This window comes from Diabrotica virgifera, chromosome 4 (assembly GCF_917563875.1).
Source record: "Diabrotica virgifera virgifera chromosome 4, PGI_DIABVI_V3a".
Lineage (NCBI taxonomy): Eukaryota > Metazoa > Arthropoda > Insecta > Coleoptera > Chrysomelidae > Diabrotica > Diabrotica virgifera.
This window is the reverse complement of record NC_065446.1, coordinates 250,925,100-250,948,712: the sequence shown is the minus strand read 5'-3', so window position 1 is coordinate 250,948,712 and position 23,613 is coordinate 250,925,100. Positions and strand designations below refer to the sequence as shown.

Genomic DNA, 23,613 nt, shown 5'->3' with positions numbered 1-23,613 from the left:
CCCCAGGTACTGCAGCTTTCGTGTCTTGATGGTTTCCAATATTTCCAGTCTTTTGTTGACTCTTCTCATGACTTCGTTGTTTGTTATATGCTCGGTCCATGATATCTTCAGGATTCTTCTATACACCCACAGTTCAAATGCTTCCAACTTTTTAGTAGTCGATGCGTTAAGTGTCCATGCTTCTATCCCGTAAAGCAGAGTCGAGAAAATATAACACCTTGCCAGCCTAACTCTCAAGTCTAATTTCAGTTCTCTTGCACAAAGTACCTTTATCATTTTATTCTGTGTTTAACTACCTCTTGAAACCCACCAAATGTAATTTTCATATCTTAACCGGTATTAGAGCAATAAAAAAATTGGCAGTTTGAAATAAAAATATCAACACCCTGTATCTCGGAAACAAAGCATTTGTGTACATACGTTTATTGTTTCAACAACCTGTACATTGAGAAAATTTCAAATTAGAGTAAAATGTGAAGTATGTATTCTAATACATTTTACACCAGAATATGTTGCACCATTGACCCTAACTACATGTTAGTGTAAAAAGTGTTAGTGTAGTTATGAAAAACATTTCAAACCAACATAAAGTAGGAATTCTAGATGTCATTTTAACGTTTTGACATGACGTCATTGACATGACGTGTGACATTTTGACGTTAGATGTGACATGTGGATGACGCACCATGTAACATTTTGACGAGATATGTGACATTTTGACTTTCGCTTTAAACCAGTCCTATGAGATCCTTAACTCTTTTTGACTATTTGCAGGAAGGGCTGTGTCATCTGTAAACCGTAGGTTGCTTCTATTTCGGCCATTTATTAAGATGCACTTTTCCCATATTTTAAGTGCTCTTCTCATAATATGCTCCCCATATATATTAAATATTTGTGGAGACAGTATACATCCATGTCTGACACCTTGTTCTGGTTGGAATTCGTTTGAGTGTGTCGAGCACTTTGACTGTTCCAGTAGTGTGTTCATATAGTTCACTTATAAGCGAAATTAAGTGTTGTGGTACGCCTACTTCTTTTAGTATCGGCCATAAGTGTTGCCATTTGACCCTATCGAACGCTTTGCCATAATCTATAAAACAAATATATAGAGGGATATTCATTTCATTAAATTTTTCAATTGTTTGTCTGATGTTCAGAAGGTGCTCTCGAGTACCTCTACCTTTGGTAAGTCCAGTTTGTTCTTGGGGTATTTCTGTTTGTAGGAAAGTAGAACACAGAACTTGGGTTCTCAAAATGAATAAATACTGCTATAGAACAATTATCACTCTAGACAATTGAGCAGTCACGATTTCATACTGTATATGACAGATGACATTAAACTAATTCAAAATCAGGCATCCCAAGCTGCAAAACTTACTCGCTTGAGTTGCCAAATTCAACTCAAAACCTAAATAAATAAGAGCATATTTTCATTTGAGTGTGTTAGTAATCAACTCTAACTTACCTTGGATGGTCTTCAATACTAAGGGTAGGTGCTGCATTTGGATTGACTTCCTGCTTTTGGGAAGGTAGCACTATCACTCCAGCTTTTTTGGTATTCGCATCGACATTTTTTATATCTTCCATGGTAGGTTTGCCTTCTTTGTCGCTATTTTTTCTACTTCTTTCCATGTCTTCACGCCAATTGCCACTGATAGATCCTTTGCCTAGAACAAATCAAGAATATAAAGTTAAAGAGTCTTTCCGATGATTGTGTGACGATTCAACAATTTATATTTCCGAGATTTATCCATGAATATAGTTTATAATAAACATTACAAAACAACAGTAATTCAGTATAATGTTAAATATCCCCAATACCTAAAAACAAGAGTCTTCAATCAATGTATACTCCCTATCCTGATACATGGCTCAGACCTGAACGTTCACATAAGAAAATATGGAAAAAATAGCAAATACAGGAAGATCCATGGAAAGATAAATGCTGAGAATTAAGGGGAAATGCGCAAAATGTCGCCTGTCAAAATTTTTAACGTGTTTTAAATGTATTCATTTTTTTCGAATCCTGAGAAAACTAATAAGTATTTTTGAAAAATTTAAACGCAGAATGAAAGATTACGTTATTACCGAGGGCCGAAAGTACCTTAGAATAAATAAAAAGTTTCTTTTGAATGACATACCTATTTGCAATTAAAAATCACACTAAATTTTCTCTTTTATTTTCACCCCTGTAACTTATTAAAATAAACATTATAGAAGTTTTCAGGGACTTTCGGCCCTCACTAATAATGTAATCTTTCATTCTGCGTTTAAATTTTTCAAGAGTATTTATTAGACGTCTAATAAGTCAGAAAATAAAATTCTAAATTATTTATCCTCTGAGCTTTTTAAGTTGGAAAAATAAAGCATAACAGAGTGGCGAAATACTCGACAAGGGAAATCTAAATTGCATTTCACGTCCTGTCATTCACCGTGATAATAATTTTAGCGAACTATTTCCTTTAATATGCACCAAAGGTGGATAAAATATAAACTAAAAAAAAATAAAGATGGTTCAGATTTGATAACAGTACTCTACTATGTGCTTATACGTATTTCGGAATAACCATTTCCTCATCGGAGCACCTGGGTAGAGGCACTGAACTGAAATCAAATCCTTTCATCCTTTCCGGGTAATTATCAAAATAATTACCAAAGATGCTACTAGCACCATCTATGAATCAAAAGTCTAATAAGTCAGGAAATAAAATTCGAAATTATTTATCCTCTGAGCTTTGGAAAAATAAAGCATAACAGAGTGGCGAAATACTCGACAAGGGAAATCTAAATTGCATTTCACGTCTCCTGTCATTCACCGTGAAACGGCTATTCCGAATTACGTATAAGCACATAATAAAGGCTCTGTACTGTAATCAAATCTGAACCATCTTTTCTTTTCTTTTAATTTATACTTTATTCACCTTTGGTGGATATTAAAGGAAATAGTTCGCTAAAATTATTATCACGGTGAATGACAGGACGTGAAATGCAATTTAGATTTCCCTTGTCGAGTATTTCGCCACTCTGTTATACTTTATTTTTCCAACTTAAAAAGCTCAGAGGATAAATAATTTCGAATTTTATTTCCTGACTTATTAGACTTTTGATTCATAGATGGTGCTAGTAGCATATTTGGTAATTATTTTGATAATTACCCGGAAAGAATGAAAGGATTTGATTTCAGTTTAGTGCCTCTACCCAGGTGCTCCGATGAGGAAACGGCTATTCCGAAATATGTATAAGCACATAGTAGAGGCTCTGTAGTACTGTTATCAAATCTGAACCATCTTTTCTTTTCTTTTAATATATTATATTACTTTTGTAAGGATTCGAAAAAAATTAATACATTTAAAACGCATTGAAAATTCTTACAGGCGACATTTTGCGCCTATGCCCTTAACCATGAAAACCGAAAAGAAACGAATGGATCTGTAACAAAACAAAAGTGAAAGATGTCTCAACCCAACTAGCAAAGCTTAAATGGAAGTTCGCCGGACATACCCTACGGCAGAAGGATGGAAGATGGACTAAGATGATTATACATTGGAGACCGTGGAACCACAAACTGAAAAAGGGAAGGCCACAAATGCAATGGTCAGATGACCTGAGAAACACGCCGGATCAAAATGGATGCAAAATGATGAAAGATAGAGAGGCTGGAAGAAGGAAGAGGAGACTTATGTCCAAGGATGGATATTTAAGGCTGATTAGATAGAAAAAAACGAATACTTACTTTGAGGGTGACGATCCCAACTACTATCCCGACTGGCATTCCTCGAACTGCTGTGGTACCTGTCGTAACTCGTGTCCCTAGTATCCCGGGAACTTCTCCTTGACGAACCAGGGTATGGATCTCGAGGTACTTTGAAGCTATCGTAGGTACTGTCTATGCTCGTAGTTGAGTTCTGTCTGGTACGATTCGTGTTCCGAGTTTGGGAGGTGCTGCCGTCACGAACGCGACTTCTGAAAAATAATAAAATAGGAGGATCCTTCTACTGTTCAAAACTAAAAAAATTGGTCAAAAATAGGTGAAAGATCATAATATTAAATGGATTGTATATCGCGAGAAGAACAATTAATGATTTAATACAAAATTAGGATTAGACGACAGATCATAATTGTTAGATTGCCAAAAAAACTCAAACATTTGACTCACCTGTTTTTGCTTCTTCTCCTATTTCGCCTACAAATAAATGAATATGTAATGGAATGTCTTAAATGTTTCTGGTCAGAATAAATAATGACATTTTATATATTTCTTGGTGATATGAGGATGGTTTGACTTTAGTCTAACCTACGATAGATGGCGCTGCATGAAATTGTGACATCTGTCATTTAACGAATGGAAAATATTATATTTTGGGCAAAAACAATTTGTTTGGTTGTAATAGTCGGCTAAAGAAGGCGATTTTTTTATTTCTTTTGGAAAGAAAAATGGAAAATGTTCAGTAATTAAGTACCTGCACTTAAAATGGGACAACATTTGAAGAAATAAAAGCCAAACTGGATACTCTGAGAAACGTCCAAATTCGTTTCAATATGGTTTTGTATAATAGTAGTTTGTTATTTGATAACAATTTGAATGTAATACCAAGGAGCCAGTACATTTGTCTAAACTTGAGATCCAACTGTCTGCGTTTTATTTGGATGTGTTTATTCCATGTTATCCTTTGGTCGATATGCAATCAAAGATATTTCACTTCGGTGCTGACGGGGATGTATGTATTGTTAAGTGTGAGTGGAGGGCAGATTTCCGGGCGGGTGGTAAATGTTACTTGTACTGACTTTCTTTCATTGATTTTACTATTCTCAGTCTATTTTTTATCGTTATTAAACTAACTGGTACAAAAAAAGCAATAAAATCCTTTATAAAAGGTATATGTGGGTCAAAGCCCTTTACAAGTGATCCATCAAGGAAACATCGGTTAAAAATGCTAACTTAAACATGGATGTTAGAAATATTTCACTAATACGCCCCAGGTAACATCTGAGTTATGGTTTGACTTGTTCACATAGTGACAGTATGGCAGCAAGTGACAATGAAATAGATGGAGACTCCTGAACGATGACATGACAGAAGTGACAGTTCCACAGGAAGTTGAAAAATTAACCTGTCATATTTAAAGACTATGATGTACAGCTAGTTAAAATAAGAAATGATGTAACAACACTCACTCCATTGTGAAAAATAATCATTTAAAATATAATAAACTAGATGTTGTAGTTAAAAATGTATTCACGTATATTGTCAGTGGATGTGGTTAGGCAAACCACATTACACAAATGTTTGCATTCGAAAACTAAAGTCAGTAAACAAATCTTGTTGTCAAAAGACCTAAGATTTAAAAAAGCAATTTTGTGTTGATTTAAAGTTATCGAATTTATTTAACTTATTGATGGCTGTTGGAATTTGTGTAAGTTTAAAAAAAGGTCACAATGGGTGTGACTGAGGTGTAAAAAAGTCCTAAATAATCTAGGGGGACGTATCATTAAAAAAGCACAGGCTCAACCTTAGGCGACTAATTCCTAAAGTCCCCGCAGGCTGCCCGGATCCTTAAGGGTTTAAAAACCAAACCGCCATAAGATGAAGATGACAGTAGGGAGGGGAGGGGATGGGTATGAAATGTCTATGAGGAAATTAATGAGAATGGAACATGAACGGGACCCAGAAAGAAAATTAGACTTTTGATTTGGTTTTACTATAGAAGATTGAATAGATAGGGTGAGAATAGTCATATGTAGAATATGGTGGTGGGTTGTATATAGATGAAAATTTATATAATGTGGATTTGTGTGGATGATGATATCAGTAATTTATATGTATGTTATGAATAGATGAAAATGGTTTGATGGGTGAAGATAAAAAGAAGATTATTGTGAATTGTACCAGATAAATTATAAGTGTGAAAGTGAACATGTGAACGAAGCAGTAGAAGGGGGGGGGAGAAGTAATATTGTAAATGTGTTAAGAAAAAAGTTGTCGATAGAGCGGTTGGAAGTCCCGATTGAACGAAACATGGCGGTTGACACAATTCGGACTTTTTTGTTTTTCATTGATTATTTCTAGGTCCTCGTACAAGTCTAATTTAAAAAGTCTTTCTGTGGGATGTTGTGAAGTAGAGAGACATCATCTGGGATGTTCAAAGTATGATTTTTAAGTTTAAGATGTTGAGAAAAGGTAGAGGTGTTCTCTCTTTTGGTGTGTTCAAGAGAGCGAGAAGCAAGTGATCTACAAGTTCTTCCTATGTAAGTAGCATCACAGTCAGAACATTGTAGTCTATAAACACCACTACGATTCATGTAATTGATACTATCTTTAGAATTGGATAGAGATTGTCCCAAGTTGTTGGATACTTTAAAAGAAATTTGGATGTTGTCTACTGATTTTTGATAATACATACATACATATTTTGATAATAATGTACTTGAAATATCCCCAGATAGCCTATCTTGGTGGAAGGGTATAGAAGCATAAGTAGGTTTGGTTGTCAAATCCCCATGGAACGCAGCATGTGTTAAGACTTTAAGCTGTCTTTTATGAATGAGCTTGTCTATGATGTGTGGATCGTAACCGTTATTAAAGGCTATTTGACGAAGTATGTTTAAATTCTTTATTGTAATTGGATTGTGATAAGGGAATGGTTTCAAGGCGGTGTATGTAACTGAAAGGCGGAAAATTTGTGTGACATTGGGTGGCTAGAAGATAGTGGTATGAAGTGGTCAGTCTGTGTCGGTTTCCTAAAGATACTGAAATCGAAGTGGTCATTTAATCTGGTAATAGTAAGGTCAAGAAAATTAATTGATTGGAATGCCTCTAATTCCATGGTGAATTTAATATTGGGGTGGATTTGATTAATTTTAGAAAGTAATAAATCAGCTGTATTCGAGTTACCTGAGATGATCAATAAACAATCATCAACATAACGATACCAATGGAGAACTTGCTCTTAGAAGAGAGTGTACCAGATTAATAGTTTCTTGTTTTGGGACTGAAGTAAAAAGATTGTTAACATCAAATGAAAGCATGGTAATGTTTGGCCGAAGTCGGATTTGTTGGAGATTGTTGACAAGATGACTTGTGTTTTTGACTGAGAAACGAGGGTGAAGTTCGTCATGTTGTTAATAAGATTGAGTATGAATTTTGAAAGAATGGAAACAGGAGTGTTTATGAAGCTAACAACTGGACAAATGGTTGTATATAACTGGTACCAACATCGAGCTGGTTAAGCACTTCTTGTACTTTGTTCAACATACTTTTTGAATTATGTATTAATTTATTGTAGTTTAGGGCTGTATCTTTTGGTGGAGGCCGAATATACTTTTTAGAATCTATGAGCTGGCTAGAGCCAACGAAATTGTTAATTGTAGACTGCACATGGACTCCCAAAGTTGATTATAGCTTATACATTGGCGTTCCGTTGATAGTAGGTTACAATTTCAATATTAAAAATGAGAAAACAATTATTTTTGATATACATACCTTCTAGATTTGCTTGCTGAAGCTGGCTGTTCGTTAAGGTTTACAGGCAAAGATTTCATGCCTCCTACTTCTTGCAGACTGACTATCGAAGAACTTCTCGTAAGAGCGTCACTCAAATATTCAGATTCTAGTCGATCTTGCAGCTCCACCTCTTCACTCCAATCCTAAATTTTATAAAAAAAAAGGTTGTAAAATAATTACAATAAATGCTGAGAAAGTTTTTTGAATAACTTAAAATATTACATTCGACATTCAATAGACTCATTTCTATGTAGGGAAAAATATTCGATTTTGAATCCGTAAGGGTCAATCCAAGCCAAGTGGTCCAAAGGTGGTTGCTTGACTATTATTAATATTTTTTTATTTTTCTATCTTTTAAACTTCAGTCCATAGAGACTACAGAATTCCATTTATTTTATTTTTAAAAAATTTAGTTTGCCGGTGACGGCCATTTTTGTTAAAGCGTATCGATCATTTCCACGGAAAACATGGCTTCGCTCTTTAGCCAATATTTTTTCTGAGGTTTGTCCTAGAACAATAAATCAAAAACCAAACTGTTTAGAAAAGTATGCTCTAAAAAACAGCCTATAGCATTATTTAATTTCAAACTACCCATAAGGCCTTAAATAAACCTCAAAGTTTGAATAGGTAAACTGATAAAATTCCATTTTCAGCATTTTTTAACAGCATAAGGCAACCCGATATTGGTTCGTAATTTTTTTCTGGAAAAGACATACGTACATACTTTAAATAAAAAAAGTTTGAGCTTTGAGACTTGAGTAACTTTTTTCAAAAAAAAAATCTCAAAAACGTAATTTTTTGAAAAATCTCAAAGTTTGACCCCTTATACCTATCTCTGATGGGCACGGATGAAAAAATTTGAAAATTGGCTGAATGTTAGCCCCTAGCAAGTAGAATAAGGAGTAAAAATTTGAAGTTGCAGACTTACGTCATATAGGAGTTACAGGCCTGAAAAAATGGTAAAAATCAAAACGGTCAAAATTTGAGCGTTTGCGGGCAGGGTAATTAAAATTCAAATAAACTGTCTAATGAAATAAAAATTAATCTATTTTCACCAGATTTCACAATGAATATAAATTTATACAGGGTGGGCCAAAGAAAAGAGTCCACCTCGATATTTGGCAATAGTTACCTATTAGATTTTAAGGAAATGCCGAATAGGTCCATTTTTATTTTTATTATATTGCAACTTTTTGGGATATATTTCATACTACGTGACGTCATCCATCAGAGCGTGATGACGTAATCGATGATTTTTTTAAATGGGAATAAGTGTCTTGTGGCAACTAAAAATACATTGTACTACTGTCAGAAAATAGAAAAAAATGTTTATTTCACAAATAAACATTTATTTTCGCTTAAATTAAATCACAAACAGCCTCCCACTTACCTCTTGACAGTTTGTTTAATTTAAGCGAAAAGCAATGTTTATTTGCCAAATAATATTTTTTTTTTCTATTTTATGACAGAAATAAAATGTATTTTGAGTTAAATAAATTACATACATTCTACTTTTTGTGTCAGTTCATTTAATTCAAAAATTATTTTTTGGTCACCCTGTATAAATAATTATATTATTGTTTATATTACTGAACATAGAATTGAACACTCTTTCAAATGAGATAACATACGACCCCTATTACCATTAAAACAATAATCGATTACGTCATCACGCCCAGGTGGATGACGTCACTGACGATGACACGTCATGGAGACGTATGAAATATATATAAAAAAATTGTAATTTAAAAATAAAAATCGACCTGTTTCTGCATTCCCTTAAAATCTAATAACTGCCAAATATCAAGGTGAACTCTATTCTTTGGAAAATAGATTAATTTTTATTTCATTAGACAGTTTATTTGAATTTTAATTACCCTGCCCGCAAACGCTCAAATTTGGACCATTTTGATTTTTACCATTTTTTCAGGCCTGTAACTCCCATATGACGTAAGTCTGCAACTCCAAATTTTTACTCCTTATTCTACTTGCTAGGGGCTAACATTCAGCCAAATTTCAAATTTTTTCATCCGTGCCCATCAGAGATATAAGGGGTCAAACTTTGAGATTTTTCAAAAAATTACGTTTTTGAGATTTTTTTTGAAAAAATTTACTCAAGTCTCAAACTTTTTTTGAAGTTATACTTCTTTAGGCGCGATTGAGATTGAGGGTGAATTTATATTGATCTGCGCGCATGCGCACACCGACAGTATGGTATTAGTCGTTATACGGGCTCTGATTGGGTGTTGAAATGATCTGTCAATAATAAATAATTGTTCAATATAAAGGTAAACAAATGTATAATACAGTTGAGTCCGCGAGTCTTTACCCGTGCGTCATTAATACCTGGCGAGATAAAACACAAACTTTTTATCTAGCATCATTCTCTTTCACGCATGAAACTCATGACAAACCAGCTGCCGTTTGTTATTAAGTAAAAACACATGTTATTTTTATGAACCATCTAGACTCAATGCATTGAAAAGAGATAGGTACAAAAAAAGACGATTCGGTATGTTTTCATATTTTAAGCACAATTTGTTTGACGTTTCTGCTTTGTTTATTTTTGTGGCTGTCAGTCAGTTGAATTTTTTGCGGTTTTTGTCTAATTTTTGCGTTTTGAAGTTTCTTTATATTACACAAACAGTTGTTTTCACAACTAATTTTATATTGGGCTCTGAAATTTTAAGGTAAATAATTATATTTTGGCAATTAATATTTAAAACATACAAAGCTAACGTTACTCACACAGTAAAGAAATGATTGTGTTTAGATTCCGGTCAAAGTGAATAAAATAACAAAAATAAAATATGTTATTGAATTTTTTTATAAATTGTTTATTTATTTATTAATCAATAATAATAAAATAATTTATTAAGCTACTTCAAATGTAGCTGTAATTCTGCACAAAAATTTTGAAGCAAAACTTACATTTGACGTTCTATATATTTGATAACGTCAAATTTTAAAATAAAACCCGTAATCGGAACAGTAGCCACTTTCTGTCAGTTGTTGTTACGTGAAATAAATTTCCGACTTATTTCGTATGCTTTAAATGATGACGCACGGGTAAAGACTCGCGGACTCAACTGTATATTAGTTTTATTGTTGTGAGGACAGAAACAAAAAAGTTTATAATTGTAGTGACATTTAAATAGTTTTTAAAAGCAACAGGCACGTAATAATTGTAAATGTATCATAGGTACCTACCTATTTGAACCTACCAAAATACATAGTATGTAATACTTTTATTTACATAATTTGATTACGATCAAAATTTCTATCAATGTTCACCTAATATATTGTTTTCTTACTCTATGTTTTGTTGTATTTTTTCAATTCAAAATCAAAATAATTTAATTTAATTCAAAAATGTCAAAAGCTTAATCCGTTTAGTTAGTCGATCTTCGCACATAATGACACATTGCCTCCGTGGCGAAGCGTTTAAGGCGAATGAACCCCAATATACCAACCGCGCTGATAGCTGGTTCGAATCCCAATAAAAACTTTTATTTTTTTTTTATACATTTTATGATTGTAAGTATATTTATTATATAATTTTATTTTCAGAAAATACGTATTTAGTTAAAAAAATTTCCGACAATTAATGTTCAGAAATCATTTGTGGCATTTTTAATGTGTTTGTGTGTGTTTTATTCTTTTATTATTTTAATTTTTGGCACTGTTTTAATAAAAATGTTTGAGAAGTAGTAAGTATAAATTAGTTTAATATTTAAATAAAATATAAATAAAAAGTATATTAATTTCGTTTAAATCATATAATAGAAGTATAACTTCTTACGTGCGTACAAAGTACACACACACATTCTTTTTTATTTAACGTATGTACGTATGTCTTTTCCAGAAAAAAATTACAAACCTATATCGGCTTGCCTTATGCTGTTAAGAAAATGCTGAAAATGGAATTTTATCAGTTCACCTATTCAAACTTTGAGGTTCATTTAAGGCCTTAAGGGTAGTTTGAAATTAAATAATGCTATAGGCCGTTTTTTAGAGCATACTTTTCTAAAAAGTTTGGTTTTTCATTTATTGTTCTAGGACAAATCTCAGTAAAAATATTGGCTAAAGAAAGAAGCCATGTTTTCCCTGAAAATGATCGATACGCTTTAACAAAAATGGCCGTCACCGGCAAACTAAATTTTTTAAAAATAAAATAAATGGAATTCTGTAGTCTCTATGGACTGAAGTTTAAAAGATAGAAAAATAAAAAATATTAAAAATAGTCAAGCAACCAACTTAATTTATATTGGACCACTTGGCATGGATTAACCCGTAAGCCAAATAACAAGGTTATGATTATGATAGCCTGGATATCGGGGCACGAAATGGCCAAACAAGGCCATTTGCATCAAATCAAAACAACAAACCATCGATGCCATTCGTTGGACCGGAACCCTTCTGAGACCTTGTAAAGGCAGTAACAAGAACGGCTACAAGAAAGTGAGTAGCTCAGAAATCTCTGGATGGTGGAGGAATTCACCAGGACAAAGACAGGCGAAATAGTTCATTATAGAACATTCGCCAAAATTTACGGTAGACCTAATAAGCAAGGAGAGAAAAACAGTCAAAGCCATAGTAGGTCTGCTAACGAGGCACTGTAAGCTGAATTGGCAGTTGAAGCTGATGCGATTGGCAGATGATGACCGATGCAGAATCTGTCACCTAGAAGAAGAAACAGTAGAGCAGATTTTATATCAGTGTGACAGCCTGGCAGGTGTGCATTTCTTTGTATTAGGCGAAGAAAAGCCACCTGAAAATCCATCCATCCAATGGCACTACAGCCTAAATCGGGCCTTGGCCTCCTTCAGCAAGCTTCTCCAATTATTTCGATTTACTGCTGTTCTTCTCCATGGACGCGTTTTTAGGAGGTTTTTGGCATCCTCATCTACTTCGTCTTCCCATCTCTTTTTTGGTCTTCCAACAGGTCTTTTTCCTTGCATTCTTGCCTTTAGCAATTTTCTACCGGAAAATAACTACATGGAATGTTCAGTCTCGACCCTTTTAAAAAGGGTCAGGCTAGAGAATGTAATGTAGGACTCTCTCTCTCTCTTCAATCCTGACCCCCCGGAGGGAGTGTAGTGGTCGACGTGATGTCGTGTATTGTCCGTCTCCAAAGATCTCTGTCTCTGGTCATTTCTTTTAACTCATGCATAGGTCTTTTGCATATTCCTGTAATTTGACCGATCCATCTTGTTGGGGATCTTCCTCGTGATCTTTGGCCTTCCACCTTTCCTTGTATAATGAGCCTTTCCATGTTTTCTGTGTTTGCTCTCATAACATGTCCAAAGCATTTTAATTGTTGGAGATGGACTTTACTGGAGAGTCGTTGGCTAACTTTTAGCTCTCTTAAAACTGATTTATTTGTTCTATGGTCGGTCCAAGGAATTCGTAGCATTCGTCTCCAACAGAACATTTCAGTGGCGTCTATCTTTCTTCTTTCCGAATTTCTCAGGGTCCAAGATTCACATCCGTAAGTCAGTATTGGGAATATTAAGCAGTTGGTCAACCTCATCTTTAACGCACTTGAAATTTGACAGTCCTTCCATATTGTGGTCATTTTTGCTGTGGCGACTTCTGCCATCTGGGCTGGCATCTGCGAAACGTAGGTTGTTTATTTTATGACCATTTATTGAGATGCCTTTTTTCCATCCTTCAAGTGCTCTTCCATAATATGCTCTCCATGTATATTGAATAATTGTGGAGATAGTATACATCCCTGTCTGACACCCCGTTCTGGATGAAATTCGTTTGAAAGTGTGTCAAGCACTTTAAACGATCCAGTAGTGTGTTCGTATAGTTCAGTTATAAGCGAAATAAGGTGTTGGGTACGCCTACTTCTTTTAGTATTCGCCATAAGTGTCTCCACTTGACCCTGTCGAACGCCTTACGATAATCTATAAAGCATATTATGTACAGTGGAATATTGAATTCCCTAGATTTTTCGATTATCTGTCTTATATTCAACAGGTGTTCTCGAGTACCTCTACCTTTGGTAAATCCAGTTTGCTCTTGTGGAATTTCTCTTTGAAGGAATGTTTTTAGTCTCTCATTGATTATATGTAGCATTATTTTACTGGCATGTGATTTTAAGAGAAATAGTTCTATAATTGTCGCATTTATGAAGCTGCCTTTTTTATGAATTGTCGTTATTGTAGATTTTGTCCAGTCTTCAGGCCCTTGTTTAGAATGCCATATTTGGTTACAGAGTAGATGAAGTAATTTTACGCCAGTTTCTTCTGTGGCTTTAAGCATTTCGGCTGTTATCATATCTGGACCTGGTGCTTTATTATATTTGAGCTTACTGATCACGAGTCTTACTTAATTTTCATGTAAATCAGGTTCTTCTTCCACCTCGTCAGAGATTTGGTTAACAGGTTCTTGGCGTTGATCATAGGTCCCTGCAATACGATCTCCATGTCTCTGTTATATCTTCTCTGTTTGTTCTCGGAGTTCCAGTGTTGTCTTCAATGGCCCAAGTTCTGGCTTTAAAGTCTCTTGTTAAGTAGCGTATTTTTCTAAATAGATCTCTCGGCTGATTATTCTGTGAATGTAGGACTAGAGGACCACAACAGATCTAAAAAGGGAGCAGTGAAATGGGCCAAAACCATCTCACTGAATCTACCTGGTTGTGGGGTGGTCATTAGGTATCGCTTTGTCAACTACAGTCGAACCCGCTTATTAGAATACCTGTTATAGGAATATCCCGGTTTAAGGAATAGAAATTTGAGGTCCTGAAACGTTTCTACTAGCCATTAATGATCAGTTATTAGAATATCCCGGTTATAAGAATAGTTTTGCTTAGTACGAAGGCTATTCCAATATGCAGATTCAGCTGTATAATCTCAAGTGACATCTGTCGAAATTGAAGACGTATTGAATGGAAAGAAACGAATTATAGAAAGCGATGAAATAGGACAGCAAAAATTTGAGTTAATTGAGAGATTGCAATTGGCAATGCAGATTAGTGACGACTATCACAGCTAAATTTTGTAAAGCTTGTCTAGCTGAATGATCCAAAGTTTTGTGTTTTATACCTACCAAAGTTGAAGATATCATGCTGGGAATCAAACTATTGATAGCCTCGGAGCTAATGTGAAAATCTAGTTGTTCTGGACGGGCTTGACTTTGAGGCTGCACTTCGGCAATCGAATGCGCTGGTTGTATGCTTGGTGGATCGTCCCAGCTTTCTTCAGGAGCTACGCTGGGAGCGGGCTGGGTATAGTTATCTTTACTGCTACTTCTTCTGTCTCTGTCCCTACGATGGTCTCTTCGTCTATCCCTGTGGCCGCCACCTACGAGTCAAAAATATCATGAGCAACAAAAGAAAAGTTTATAAAATCTAATTTATCCTTACCTCCACCTCTTCTGTGGTCTCTGTTATCTCTGTATTCCCTATTATCTCTGTATTCCCTATTATCCCTATTGTCTCTAACGTCCCTATGATCTCTATTATTTCTGTTATCTCTATTGTCCCTGTTGTCTCTAGGATCTCTCGGGTCTCGATCTCTTCGATTGTAATTGTCCCTATTGTGGTTTTCTCTATTGTGTCCATCTCGGTTTCGATCTTTTTGGCGTGGTTCCCTATAATCGTCTTCCCACCTTTGATTGTAATGCTCTCTATAACCGTCTCTATTATTGTCTCTATCCCTATTGAAGTTTTCCCTATTGTTAAAATTGTCTCTTTCTCTGGGGAAATTTTTGCCATCCCTAAAACGTAAAAAAATAAATTCTACATAACGATGGCTTAGTGTGAAAACCTCGTATCTCATTTTTTTTCGAAAATGACATTTTGGTGGTTTAGTTTGAAAACCTTGTATCTCACGATTTACAACTGTTAGAAAAAATCCAAATACACCAGACTATTTTCTTACATCCGAAAAAGGAAACCACGTATATCAATTGCTCTCTTGATTTAGTGTGAATACCACGTATATTTATAACCACGAATTTGGTACTTAATTTGGAGTGTTTGCTTAAAAAATTCGACTTGGAGAAATGTTTTTTTGTGAACAACAAAAGGTAGTCCGGTATATAGAAACATTTTATGAACCTTAAGTCAAAAGATTTGTACTGTATCAACCTAGTATTTGGAGGTGTGCAATAAGCTATGAAAAATGAAAACCTCGTAAATAATCATAAACACAACCTCATTTTAGATGAAAAACACGTATATCAAGATATACGAGGTTATCATAGTTACTTGGGCAAATGCTCTATGTACTGCAAGGATATTTACGTGTTTTTCATAGTTAATATTTTTATTTTCAATTTAATAGCAACATTTAACACTTTCAGCTCTGGGCCAAGATCAGATATTTGTCTCAATGTGCTCAAATTAAAATATGTAAGGGTAGTTTTTGTTTTTAGATTATATTATGCAAAAAATCAGTTTTTTGCCTCTCCTGTAAAATTGTAATTTAATGAGATACGAGGTTTTCACACTAAGCCATCGATAATATAGAAACAATAAGTAAAAAAACAATTTAAAACAAAAGCATCTTTTTTTGGCGATCTTTATCTCTCTCTGTATATGTAGAGTTTCAAGCAAACTTTTAAATTTATTTTTGTTTTTAATTGCGCAACAGTGATTAATACTACGCCGCTGTGTTAAAACCCGTATGCACGGTGCTGCTTTTATCCACTTAGCAAATTCCAGGATTGACTGGCGACATCCTATTATGATCTTCAAGGAAGTGTACGAATTCACGGTCAAAAGTCGAACCATATTAAATGAGATCATATTAGACATTCGATTCGTAATATTCACACAATACAAATATGAACTGAAAGTGAAAGACTACGCGAAACTACCGGCATTTTTTATATCGTCGTTGTGTCCGTTTATTTAATTGTAATTATATTTTGTTTGTATAACCGGACTGCACTTAAAATAATCAGTTCATTTTTGAAGTTGTTCTTTTTTATTTCAATAAATCATTATAACAAGTTTTTCATCACCTGATGCTAGCTTACACAGGGTAAATGCGAAGATACAATTCCGCCTTCTACCAGATTTTCTAGTATATCTCTTTATTTCTCTATATATCTGTCTATCACTCTTACTCTCTCTACCTCTTCCTCCCCCTCTACCCCCTCCATCTATCTTTACCACCCTCTCCTTCTAACTTGGTCTCATCTTCCTCATCTTTGTCTCATTGCCCTTCCAAATTTGTCTCCCTCTACCTCTATCTTAGTCTCTCTCTCCCCTATATCCTATATGTCTCCCTGTTCCTCTATATTTATTATTATATTGTTATTTCCCTCTAGAATCTTCACCAGGTCTAATTTTGTCTCACTTCCCTGAATGCACTACTACACTCACTGTCTGAAGGATAATGAGCACATAAGTCCAGATAAAAACTCTAGAGGCGGGGTCGAAAGCTCAACGTAGCGAAGTCGACGTGATAATATCCAAAATGTACATTTTTTTAGGAAATCACAACTGTGGTTTGACTTTGAATGACCTTGGTTATAAATTTTATTATATTACTGACAAATAGCTCTTGTTTATGTATTACCAGAGAACGGCAGTTCTCGTCAGTGGCGCACACACACACACCCCCTTACACGCGACACTATATATACAGGGTGGTTCATCTTATTCGCCTCGGTCTCTGTACGGAAAACCACTTGATATTTTAAAAAAATTTCTTCAGAGAAATATACAGGGCCTTTAATACTATAATCTAAAAATAATGTGAATTATACAGGGTGTTCCAAAAAAGAGTGGTATATCAAAGTTATATTTTTTCTTATGGCATACCCTATATCTGATGACATTATTGAATTGACCTTAAAAAATAAGCTATACTTTCATAAGGGTTCCCTATACCTAAATACAGGGTGTTTTGATTTATTTCGATTTTTATAAAAATGTAGGGCTTTAGAAAAAAATAAATATCTACGAATCTAAGAAGCAGTAACAAATTCTTTCTTGGATCTTAATAATAGACTATTTAGCATACTTAAACAGATGCTTATTGCAACAAAATTTCTTACAGGGTGGTCAAAATATGAGATTGTTCTATTACCAAATTCAAGCTGTAATAACTTACTTATTTTAAATGGAACCCCCTGTATCTTACTAGTCTATCGAGTAGAAAATTTACTTAGCTTTCAATTTGTATTAGGGTTTCCTATACCTATCTTTTTACAGGGTGGTCAAAATATTAGATTGTTCTATTAACAAATTCAAGCTGTAATAACTTACTTATTTTAAATAGAACACCCTGTAGATTACTAGTCTATCGAGTAGAAAATTTACTTAGCTTTTAATTCTTATTAGGGTTTCCTATACCTATCTCCCTTCATTTTTTAAATATTTAAAATTTCCTAATTTGTAAGCTTTAAAAATTAGAATTACATACGTACCTATGTCGTGTTTATGTAACACATCAGCAACACCGGCAATATACTTAGACAAGATACTGTCATTAATAATAAAATTTTCATTGTTATCATGTAATCACACAGAGTGTTGTATTATTTTAGTTGATTTTGGCCTACATGTATAATTGAATAATATGTTTATTTTAAACTGCATACCCTATATTAGATGCCGTATTCTGGAAGATATTTAAATTATATTTCATTCCGTATAAGTATTTTCCATATCTTAACCCAACGGTTATTAAGTAAATTTAAGAACGCCACTTTTTGTTTGAATCTTTAAATCGCAATTACAAACAATTAAATGCAATGGCTACTTTGACGAAAACGAGCCTATTGTACAAAAATATGTAAAAATGGGTATTTACAGAATAACATGGGAATTTATATTTACAGAATAACATGTGTATTGAGAATGTTAACATGGAATTGAAGAGATTTTAAATATCTTCCATTATAAAGAATAGAATATCGAGTATGTCATTTAAAATAAGAACACTCTGTGTGATTAAATAATAAAAATGTGTATTTTATTAATGAAACTATCTTGACTAAGATATTTAAGTATATTGCCGGTGTTGGTGATGTGTTGTACATAACCACGTAGTGATGTAAAAAAACGTGTTTTTTTTTTTAATTCTAAAAAAAAACGAAAAAAAAACAATAAAAAACGTGTTTTTTTTGTTTTTAATTGTTTTTTATTAGTTTATCAACGTAATATTAACAATATCAATATTAGGAGTTGTTTGTAAGCCTAAAAATCACCCAATATTTCAATATTATATCCAAAACATCTAGAAACTCAGTGTTTGACGTTCCTTTTTAAAAAATATTGAAACATTAAACCCTTACTGCCTTTATCTATTATTTTTTTACGTCGTTGCTTTTGGGGAATCACCGAAATTTAGCAGGACGCTCGTATTCGTTGGCGCTGAGAAAACCGGGGAATTACCGATTAGCTTTTGCAGGTGTTCTGTTGTTATTTTGTGATTTACTTGCCTTGTGCCGGAAATATTTGTGTTTAGTGCTTATTTAAATAACTATATATATAATAATATTTAGTGCTAAATTTAACAAGTCTGAAATCGTTTACTGCCAAGGCTGTTGCCCTTACAAAGGCCATCCGACAAAGCCACATATTATCTGCGTGGGTAAAGGAAAAAAAAACGAATTAAAAATAAGTTGCAGTCTTAAACTCCCAGTGCCTACCAGATGGGGATCATTAGTTCTTTGTCTACAATCATTGCTTGCTAACAAACAAATAATAAAAAGGATGGCTATCAATGAAGAAGTTGAAAAGACAGTAAGCAAACACCCATCTTTAAAAAAAATGCTCTAAGCGATATATTTTGGGACCGGGTACAAGGATACATTATGCTTCTGGAACCAATTGCTAACACAATTACCTCTGTAGAAGGTGACACACCAACGATTTCAAAATGTCTGCATTTATTAAAAAAAATGGTTAACACCTCATTAGAAAATGTCACTAAAAGTCCATTGTTATCCAAAGAGGAAGCAGATACAAGGGCAATTTTTGAAAATCGGAAGAAATTTGCTATTTATAGTGTTCATTTTGTAGCTAACCTTTTGGATCCAAAATATCGTGGCTGCGAACTTAGCTCAGATGAGATGGTAATTTTTTTTAGGTTATAGTGGGTTTTAGTTATATTTCTATTAATTTTTTTATTTAATGTAGACTGATGCGACAGAAGTCATATACAAGGTAGCACAGAAGATGCCAGATGTCGATGAAGCAGCCGTCTTAGCTGACGTTGTCAATTTTATTGCAAAAGAAGGACTATTCAAAAAGGCTTTTCTATGGAATGAGGACACAATTGCAGCTATCCTAGCTTCACAGTCAATCCTGCATTAGAATCTGAACCGGAACCAATGATAATATCCAATTCAGATCAGTCGGAGTCTGTCTTTGAAAGTGATGAAGAGGAAGCTTCAGAGTCTGAAGAAAATGCAGATAGCGACGGGACGGATCAGTGTTCTTTAAGGGATTCGGTTAATTAATTGAACCTTTTCAATCATTAAGACGTTGTTTTTTTTATTTGATAAATTTTTATTACTTATTTTTGCTTTGATTTTGCAAGTTAACGAATAAACTCTTCTTATTTTGTTTATACCCATGGTCTTTTTATTTAAAGGATTTATACGAAATTAATTATGAAACGAAATAATACTTATTTTGTTATAAAATTATACAGAATATTATATTTATTATATGTTTTTGTCATTAAATAAACTGTACCCACTTAAAAAATCAAAATAAAAAAAAAACGAAAAAAAACAAAAAAAACGAAGGCTTCGTTTTTTTTGCAATAAAAAACGGTTTTTTTTTTAAAAACGGTACCGTTTTTTATTGGTTACATCATTATAACCACGACATAGGTACTTAATTCTAATTTTTAAAGCTTACAAATTAGGAAATCTTTAAATATTTAAAAAATGAAGCTAGATAGGTATAGGAAACCCTAATAAGAATTGAAAGCTAAGTAAATTTTCTACTCGATATACTAGTAAGATACAGGGTGTTCCATTTAAAATAAGTAAGTTATTACAGCTTGAATTTGTTAATAGAACAATCTAATATTTTGACCACCCTGTAAAAAGATAGGTATAGGAAACCCTAATACAAATTGAAAGCTAAATAAATTTTCTACGCGATAGACTAGTAAGATATAGGGTGTTCCATTTAAAATAAGTAAGTTATTACAGCTTGAATTTGTTAATAGAACAATCTCATATTTTGACCACCCTGTAAGAAATTTTGTTGCAATAAGCATCTGTTTAAGTATGCTAAATAGTCTATTATTAAGATCCAAGAAAGAATTTGTTACTGCTTCTGAGATTCGTAGATATTTATTTTTTTCTAAAACCTTACATTTTTATACAAATCGAAATAAATCAAAACACCCTGTATTTAGGTATAGGGAACCCTTATGAAAGTATAGCTTATTTTTTAAGGTCAATTCAATAATGTCATCAGATATAGGGCATTCCATAAGAAAAAATATAACTTTGATATACCACTCTTTTTTGGAACACCCTGTATAATTCACATTATTTTTAGGTTGTAGTATTAAAGGCCCTGTATATTTCTGTGAAAAAATTTTTTTAAAATATCAAGTGGTTTTCCGTACAGAGGCCGAGGCGAATAAGATGAACTACCCTGTATAGTGAAACCTCGATAGAATGGACCTCTATTTAACGGACTTCGGATATAACGGACAAAAAATCCGATCAAATGTAAAAAATAAATGCAAAGAAATCGAATTCTGGAAGAAAAATTAGCAAGGACAGGATCTCGATAATACTTTGTGCTAACGCCGATGGATCGCATGAATTGAATGCTATAATTATTGGCAAATCTCGTAAACCTAGAGTTGTCAAAGATATAATGCATCATCTACCCGTTTCATATTATAGCTCTAATAGGGCATGGTTCATCATAGATATTTTCAAAAATTGGTCTTTAAAGAATTTGTTCCCGCAGTGAGAAAATTTCAAGAGAAGAAACGGGAAATGCCGTAGAAATAGATGAAATGTTTATTGATTTTAGACAACGCTCCTGCCCCTTGAAAATATTTGACATTCAGAAGATGGCAACTTTAATAAATTAGTAGATATTTATGTTCTTACCAAAAAACACATCGCTTATTCAACCCATGGATCAGTGAATAATTTGGCAACAAAACGAGTATCTATATTGCAGAAAGTTTTTAGATGAAGTAGAAAAGAAAAAAGTAGGAAGCAAAACTTAATTCCTTTTTTTACTTCAGATTTGTGCACTGTATCCAAATACAGTATATATTTAAAAAAAAATTGGTTGATTTTAAACCTATTTGTATATAACGGACTTTCGGCTTTAACGGACATTCGGTCCCCCCAACTAGTCCGTTATATCGAGGTTTTACACGAAATTTTCGATTTTCTAAATCTGACTGAATTGAAAATTGGGCCAACTCCCCTCTTAAACTTCAGGAAAAGACTCACCCATTCATATGTCAACCATCCATTTTGGTCCAAGGGTGTGGATTTTACGGCCCTTCCTATTTAGAGTCTGTTTTTCGTTCTGGTCCCCAAAACTCCCAAAAACTTCGAAAATTTAAGTCCGACCTTTGCGGCTTCTAATAGTACTGATCATTACCTTTCCAACGCATGTCTAATTTTGAAAATCGGTTGTACCATTCAAAAGTTACCGAGCTCAGAAATATGACTAAATTTCTATTTAAAAAAGGGAAAATGTTTGTGGATATGTATGTATGTGACTGGAAAAGTTAAACCGATCTGAATTTTTTTTCTGTGTTTGAAGAGGGAGTCAGGGCCGATTCAGAACCGGTGTAGTTTTTAAATTTTGACCAACCATAAGCCAGCTATAGGACTTGGTAGGTACAAAATGGCATATTTTTGGGGGGTATATATCTTCCGTTCACGAAGAGACAGGAAACCGCAAATACACCAAATCAATAGTGTTGAGTTATGCTTTCAAATGGTATCTAAGCCGTCAGGATCAGACATACACACGGCTCAGTATAGCCAAAAAACTGAAAAACAAACTTTGAAAATTTTGGTTTTTCGACAATTGCGCTAAATTTGATCAGGCAACGGGCAATCCGAGTATATTTACCGGCCATCCCAATATTTTTTTCAATCTATTTCGAATAGAAAAAAATCTAGTGTACATTCGATGGACACTAGATCATTTGGGAGATAATGCGACAAAGGCGACCATTTATAAAGCTTAACGTGTAATCGAGAAACATTGCATTCAACTTCATACATTTAATTTATAAATAACTTTGAAAAACTCCTGATACAACAATAAAAAACCGCTAAACGCTGAAGAATGAGTGGCGCATACAATATTCCAGCTACAAAAGATCTGATATGAATATTACGTGGCGCGAAAATCTATTTTCATTTTGATGCAAAACAAAATTCTAGTTTTATTTTAAAAGATTTTTCCATAATATTTGCTAAATTTGAAGTACAACGCGCCACAAAAGAGTTTCAAAATTCAAACTGTATCAAAGTTACTCTTTTGTGGCGCGTTTTTCTTCAAATTGAGCAATTATGAAAAAATCTTTTAAAATAAAACTAGAACTTTGTTTGGCATAAAATGAAAATCAATTTTCGCGCCACGTAATATTCATATCAGATCTTTTGTAGCTGGAATATTGTATGCGCCACTCATTTTTAAGGCGTTTAGCGGTTTTTATTCTGGTTACAAAATACTCAAGAAAGTTTAAACATGTTTTAGACTAATAATTTATTTTCTTTAAAACTGTATTTTTGATTGTATGTATGATTATTTGTATACGAACCTTCTATGACCATATTCTCTTCTTTGATTATCTCTTCGATCCTGTCCCTTATTCCCCATATCATCTTGTCTCCTTTGTCCTCGTCTGTTGTCTGAATAATCATTGACTGGAGTCAAGGGTCTACTCTGGGGACTTCTGACGGACGGTGGTGAACAAGGTCGCGAGCTGGCTGGACTTCTAACTCTATCTGGTGTCATTGAGTCAAATGGCGTTCCTGGTGGGGGCATTTCTTGTTCGTAATTCAGCCTTCCCCTGCCTCTCGGTTTACCAGGTAGCGTGTTTGATCCGAAACGCAGCTGCAACATGAATGAATCTTTAAGTTTTAATGGCTTTACCACCTTAATAAATGAAGAATGGAAAAAGCTA

At 33.8% G+C, this 23,613-nt stretch overlaps 2 protein-coding genes across 5 annotated transcripts in view; one reads left to right on the top strand and one right to left on the bottom strand.

The window, feature by feature from the left end:
• The window catches only part of LOC114326188 (telomerase-binding protein EST1A-like), a 412,813-nt gene that overhangs the window by 344,373 nt on the left and 44,827 nt on the right, over positions 1 to 23,613 (bottom strand). For 3 of the 4 annotated variants that reach the window (XM_028274455.2, XM_050648853.1, XM_050648856.1), the window contains 7 exons: positions 23,248 to 23,543; positions 14,877 to 15,229; positions 14,561 to 14,814; positions 7,481 to 7,644; positions 4,157 to 4,183; positions 3,734 to 3,963; positions 1,466 to 1,667 (listed from right to left, as the gene is read on the bottom strand). In XM_028274455.2, coding sequence (XP_028130256.2) covers positions 1,466 to 1,667; positions 3,734 to 3,963; positions 4,157 to 4,183; positions 7,481 to 7,644; positions 14,561 to 14,814; positions 14,877 to 15,229; positions 23,248 to 23,543 — 1,526 coding nt within the window. The remainder of the gene's footprint in view (positions 1 to 1,465; positions 1,668 to 3,733; positions 3,964 to 4,156; positions 4,184 to 7,480; positions 7,645 to 14,560; positions 14,815 to 14,876; positions 15,230 to 23,247; positions 23,544 to 23,613) is intronic. The other variant, XM_050648854.1, reaches the window with a different exon arrangement.
• Positions 18,627 to 20,045, top strand: LOC126883373 (uncharacterized). Its single transcript, XM_050648858.1, has 2 exons — positions 18,627 to 19,546; positions 19,611 to 20,045. Exons 1-2 carry the CDS (start codon positions 19,286 to 19,288, stop codon positions 19,785 to 19,787), a joined length of 438 nt encoding a protein of 145 aa, XP_050504815.1. The 5' UTR covers positions 18,627 to 19,285; the 3' UTR covers positions 19,788 to 20,045.

Coding starts and splice junctions, on each gene's coding strand:
- LOC126883373 (XM_050648858.1), top strand. CDS start 19,286: ATGCTTCTGGAACCAATTGCTAACACAATTACCTCTGTAGAAGGTGAC. Junction 19,547..19,610: donor AACTTAGCTCAGATGAGATG/GTAATTTTTTTT, acceptor TATTTAATGTAG/ACTGATGCGACAGAAGTCAT.